This window comes from Pongo abelii, chromosome 18 (genome assembly GCF_028885655.2).
Source record: "Pongo abelii isolate AG06213 chromosome 18, NHGRI_mPonAbe1-v2.0_pri, whole genome shotgun sequence".
Classification (NCBI taxonomy): Eukaryota; Metazoa; Chordata; class Mammalia; order Primates; family Hominidae; genus Pongo; species Pongo abelii.
The window spans coordinates 46,126,006-46,132,005 of NC_072003.2; the positions used below are offsets into that span (position 1 = coordinate 46,126,006).

The following is a 6,000-nucleotide window of genomic DNA, read 5'->3' on the forward strand; positions in this document are numbered from 1 at the left end:
ACCCTCTCTACAAAAAATTTAAAACTTAGCTGGGTGGTGCATGCCTGTGGTCCCAGCTCCTTGGGATGCTGAGGTGGGAGGATCGCCTGAGCCTGGGAGGTTGCAGCTACAGTGAGTTGTGATCATGCTACTGCACTCCAGCCTGGGCGAGAGCAAGACCTCTTCTCTTAAATAAATTTTAAAAAAAAGAATCCCTGGGCTAGATGTTGTGGCTCATGCCTGTAATCACCTTTGGGAGGCCAAGATAGGTGGATCACCTGAGATCAGGAGTTCAAGACCAGGTTGGCCAACATGGTGAAACCCCCATCTTTAAAAATATAAAAAAAATTAGCTGGGCATGGTGGTCTGCAGTGTAATCCCAGCTACTCCGGAGGCTGAGGCAGGGAGAATTGCTTAAACCCGGGAGCTGGAGGTTGTAGTGAGCCAAGATCACACCATTGCACTCCATCCTGGGCAACAGAGTGAGACTCTGTCTCAAAAAAAAAAAAAAAAAAAAAAAAGAATCCTTGGTGTAGTCTGAGCGCAGTGGCTCACGCCTGTAACCCCAGCATTTTGAGAAGCTGAGGCAGGCAGATCACTTGAGGTCAGGAGTTCGAGACCAGCGTGGCCAACATGGCGAAACCCCGTCTCTACTAAAAATACAAAAATTAGCCAGGTGTGGTGGCGCGTGCCTGTAATTCCAGTTACTCAGGAGGCTGAGGCAGGAGAATTGCTTGAACCCAGGAGGCGGAAGTAGTGGTGAGCCGAGATCATACCACTGCACTCCAGCCTGGGTCACAGAGAGAGACTCTGTTGCAAAAAAAAAAAAAAAAAAAAAAAGAATCCCTGATGACAGAACCTGAGAATCTGTAGTTAACAGGCTCCGCAGGTGGTCATGCAAACCAGTGTGTGGGAAGCAGTGTTGAGAGTGCCTCAGAGAAGCTCGTTCCATGAAAATTGTGTGCAGACCCCAGGGCCCCATTTTCAGAGGATTGTGCAGCTTGACCTGCAGGAAGCCACTGCTGATGCCTGTTGAGTGGCTGCCTGGGGATGGGCACTGCCCGATGGCGGGCAGGAGCACCACTACCTACACCTGGCTGTCCTGCAGTAGTTTTCAGGTGTCTGTGTCCGGCACCGGCCACCAGCAGTATCCCAGCGTCTGGCCCTGGTCCTCTAGGAGCGGAAGGGGAGAAGGGCACTGCCGTGGGAGAGAGACCTGCCATTTAGATTACATTTGGCTTTGAGGGTTGAATGGTGTGTTTGCAAAGCCAGGAATGATCATGAGCTCTGTCTGCTCCCATAGGCCCATCAAATGGCTCCAGACATGTTCTACTGCATGAAGCTCCTGGAGGAGACTGGCATCTGTGTCGTGCCCGGCAGTGGCTTTGGGCAGAGGGAAGGCACTTACCACTTCAGGTATGACTTCCTCTCTGCACTAGGGGCTGGTCCGGGTCTTGTCCAGGGAAATGTGGACTTCTCGACATGGAGCAGAGGACTACTTCGAAGAGAGAGGTGCGGAGACCCTGTCCTCCCTCGAGTCACCCCCACTCTGTCCTGCTGCAGAGCCAAGCTCAGACCCTGCCCAGGGATTAAGAAAAACTGGGTGGTTGTCTGCTCAGGGTTGTATTCCCTGAAAGGTCTTCCTTGACTACTCTGTCTCTCCCCTCCGCCATCTGTCCCATCGTTGTCTGAAATGTTCCTAGTAGGGTGTTTTCTTATTTCGCTGTCCGTTTTCAACTTTGCGATGGCAGCACACAGCTGCCAGTGCCTGGAGTGGTGCTGGCATGTGCTCAGTAGCTCCTGGCAGCACCCTGGGCCATGGCGCTGCCTGTGATCCCGGAGCCTGCCTAGGAGCTGCAGTGGAATTTGCTCCACTCATGCCCAGGGCATACCCCGTTCTGGCCCTGCATGGATGGGAATGCCGGTGCCCAGAGCTGAGCTGGCTGGAGCAGAGGTTTTCCACTGAGGCCAGTTCTCTTCAGAACAACATCTTCCCCGCACATGTTGCTCTCAGATGTCTCCTGCGGCAGATGCTTAAAAAAAGAAATGGCATGAGCTGTTAGCACCCGGAGCCAAGTCTTGACTTAGGCAAGGTTGTGGGTCATGTCCCCTGGATGGACAAACCTTGTCCGGTTGGCCTTCCCACCCCTGGTCAGGCTCATCTCAGTGGTTGATGGCTTGATGAGAAAGTGATTTAAGCAAGAGGGCTGCCAGGAAGACCAGGGAGCATTTTGGTGGACCAGAGGGAGGTGTTAGTTACTGTGGCAACTTGGAAATTCCTTTGGAGCAGAGTTGTGACTGGAGGGTGTCTCACTGTCAGACTGACCAGAGATAAAAAAGGCCCCTCAGGTAGGAGTGAAATCTCTCTCTGAAACTCTAGGAAAGCCCAAGAGTCATACTCTAGAGAAAGTTCTGTTCAGTGGTCAAAATGTTCCAGAGGGCCGAGTGCAGTGGCTCACACGCTTTGGGAGGCCAAATTCAGGATGGCTTGAGTCCAGGAGTTCAAGACCAGCCTGGGCATCATAGCAAGACCCTGTCTCTACAAAAAATTGTTTAAAAACTAGCCAGGGATGTTGGCGCATGCCCGTAATCCTAGCTACTCGGGAGGCTGAGATGGGAGGATCGCCTGAGCCCAAGAGTTTCAGGCTGCAGTGAGCTATGATCACTCTACTGCATTCAAGCTGGGGCAGTAGAGTGAGACCCTGTCTCCAAAAAGAAAAATGTGGCTGGGTGCAGTGGCTCATGCCTGTAACCCCAGCACTTTGGGAGGCCAAGGTGAGCGGATCATGAGGTCAGGAGTTCGAGACCAGCCTGGTCAACATGGTGAAACCCCGTCTCTACTAAAAATACAAAAATTAGCTGGGCGTGGTGGCAGGCATCTGTAATCCCAGCTACTCCGGAGGCTGAGGCAGGACAATTGTTTGAACCTGGGAGGTGGAGGTTGCAGTGATCATGCAATTGCACTCCAGCCTGGGCAACAAGAGCAAAATTCCATCTCAAAAAAAAAAAAGTGATGCCGGCCCTCTGCAGTAATGGGTGGATATGTCTTAGCCTAAATGCTGCTCCAGTTTATTGCTTTTGTTCACGTGTATTACTTGGGTGAAAAAACCAACATATGAATGAAGGGGAAAGTGGTCCAAGTGCTGGGCACTGTCCGGGCTGGAGCTGTCGAAGCAGACCAGGCAGACGTCCCTCCTCCATTCCTAGAGGCAGTTGAGCCGCTGGATTCGTTCCTCTCCCATCTTGCAGAGCAGCCAGGCTGACACTGTTGTCTCTCCTGCCAGGATGACCATCCTCCCTCCAGTGGAGAAGCTGAAAACGGTGCTGCAGAAGGTGAAGGACTTCCACATCAACTTCCTGGAGAAGTACGCGTGAGGACGCCTGAGCCCCAGCGGGAGACCTGTCCTCGGCTCTTCCTCCCAATGCCCGCCAGGCTGAACTCGCCTCCCCCGTGACTCTGCCTCGGGCCTCGCAGAGGCCGCTGGTCACTTCGTCATCATTTTGCCCCCGGAGACGTCTTTCTTTGTGCCTTGATGTTGAGAGCGCCTCTCTTTTGAGCAAACAAGCATTCTATATGCAACCAGAGTAGAGGGGACCTGCTCAGCAGGTGTGGCCAGGGTTCTCTGAATCTGTTATTGTTTTTGCTTCTGGAAAGTTCATTTGGGGTTTACTAGGGTGTGTTGGGTGAGATGTTTCAGATCTGGAGAAATGAGCAGTTGTCGGGAAATGTGTGACTTAACCGTGGTGAGGGCTGGAAATCCAGACTCACCACCATGATCTGTGAAATAAAGCCCTTAGCGGTGTGAAGCATCCGGTCCTTTGAACAGAAGGGCCTGGAGGGCCCCTGCGGCTGACAGAGGGTCCGCCCGGTGGCCTGGAGGCAGGTGCGGGGAGCACAGTAGCACGTGGACTGGGCAGGATGTTGCACTAGCTTGGGGTAGATGCTGGGGGCTGCGGCCACGGTCAGAGGGCCCCACGGTGAGGCGTGGGGGTGAGCGAGGCTGCAGGAGGAACCGGGTCTCCGCTTCCCAGCAACGCAGCCAGGCCTGAGAATTCTGTGCGCCCGGCGGGCTTTGGGAATGAGGGGTTCCCTTGAACATGCCATGCGTAGGCTGGAACCCCGTCTGAGAGGTCTCCCTGAATTTCAGGGACACAAGGTGCAGCCCGGCAGTGTCCCAGTTCCGTGGAGAGAGCTGCTGGAATGGTGCGGACCCATCCCGCGGGTGACCGGTGCCTGTTCTCCCTGGGGCCTGACTGAGCCTGTGTGCACACCGCCCCCTGCTGGCGACAGCGGGGAAACGAGGGCTGAAAATGTCCTCCCCACAAGGGCAATCCCCGGGACCTGCCAAGCAGCCAAGGCCCTGTCCTTTCTTGATGGTGGCGAGCTGAATCTGGTCGGTTTCCTAGCTTTTAGGTGGTAAAAGTGCCTGGCAGCTTGGCTGCTGTGGAGTCAGTGAGTCGTGGTTGGAGGTTCATTGCCGTGCTTTCATGCAGTGTTTTGCCTTCATGTTAGCTTCCGGCTCCCCTCGCAGGCTGCAGACTCTGTCCTGTGGCATCAGGCTTCTCCCAGGACAGGAGGGTGCCATCCCCCAGCATGCGGCTTCTCTGCCATTAGCAACCCTGGGCGGGCCGACCACACTCGAGGCTGCGGTGCTATGGGCTTAGCCCTCGCCTCCCTCACTGGGAGCCTCCCCATCCTCCCTGCCTTCCCCAGTGGGAAGTTAGGGAAGCTCAGGAGCCTGGGACCCCGCATGTCCCAAAATGGGATTGGAGGAGCTGGAGAGAAAGCAGAAGAGGCCGAGGAGTGAGGCAGCAGCCTCTATGCTGTGATTTCCACACCGGGTCCGTGCAGAGGAAACAGTCAGAAACTCCAAACTGTCCTTACCCACCGACATCACAGCCCCTACGAAGAAAGTAGCCACAATCTCAAATAACAAAAGGGAATGTTCTAAAACTTTTCCTTCCTTAAAAAATGGAGAAAATTGCACTTGTGCTTGCTGTGTGGTATATAAACCAGGATGAGTCCCAGAGTCGTGAGGTTTCTGGTGGAAAGGTTAAATCGTAGAAGCTAGTATATTTTTTATATTTTTGTAACAATTGCTTTTTTCATGGGGGAGGCGGGGTTAGTATTTATAGTCCTAACAAGTCCAGTAATTTTTTATAAATCTCTTCAGATTATAAACAGCCCCTAAAAACTTTACAACGTTTACACAATTTTTTTAAAAGAGACTGTATACACTTGATTTGCTTTCAAAATAAATAAGGTCAGCTAGTCTAGGAGGTTAACGTCGGGTAGGAGTGCTGATCATGATAGGTTTGGTTTTCTACAGATTCTGTTCCGGTGCCTTTCCTGTCCAGGCACCACCTGAGAAAGTTGTTTGTCATTTGAGGTCGCACTTGGAAGTTACATCTGTGAAGTTTCTGTCATTCGTCCAGATCTGTGTGTGTAGCATGTGCTGAGGAAGCACGTGCTGGGCTGTGCCTCAGACAGGGCGTCACCGCGCGCCCAGAGGCTTGCCTGGCTGTTCCTGTTCTGGTGTGTGTGGAGTGTTGGGGAGGAACAGATGCAGATCAACCTGTGGCTGTTTTCCCGTCTAGCTTCTCACAGGCATCTCCTGATGACAAAGGTACTTAACAATGGCTCTGCTGGAAATTTCTATAAATAAAATGTCCAAAATGGTGACTGCGTTTAACTTTCATTGTAGTTTGAGTCTAAACATTGAGGACATTACTAACTTTACACCTTCACTCTTTGTAATTTATGTGCCCAGCACAATAACGGGCATTTTCCCCAAACATGACAGAACTCCAGGCACGGCTTCTCAGCTTCCATGTCTTCTTTTTTTTTTTTTTGGAGACCGAGTCTTACTCTGTCACCCAGGGCCCAGGCTGGAGCGCAGTGGCGCAATCCCAGCTCACTGCAACCTCGGCCTCCCAGGTTCAGGCAGTTCTGCCTCAGCCTCCCGAGTAGCTGGGATTACAGGCGCGTGCCACCACACCCAGCTAATTTTATATATTTAG

The 6,000-nt window shown here is 52.7% G+C and overlaps 1 protein-coding gene across 4 annotated transcripts in view; it reads left to right on the plus strand.

Moving 5' to 3' along the window:
* The window catches only part of GPT2 (glutamic--pyruvic transaminase 2), a 47,819-nt gene extending 42,157 nt beyond the window's left edge, over positions 1-5,662 (plus strand). For all 4 annotated transcript variants that reach the window (XM_024233830.3, XM_054533854.2, XM_054533855.2 and 1 more), the window contains 2 exons: positions 1,283-1,395; positions 3,264-5,662. In XM_024233830.3, the coding sequence (XP_024089598.1) occupies positions 1,283-1,395; positions 3,264-3,354 (204 nt within the window). In that variant the 3' untranslated portion in view covers positions 3,355-5,662. The remainder of the gene's footprint in view (positions 1-1,282; positions 1,396-3,263) is intronic.
* The last annotated feature ends 338 nt before the right edge of the window (positions 5,663-6,000 follow it).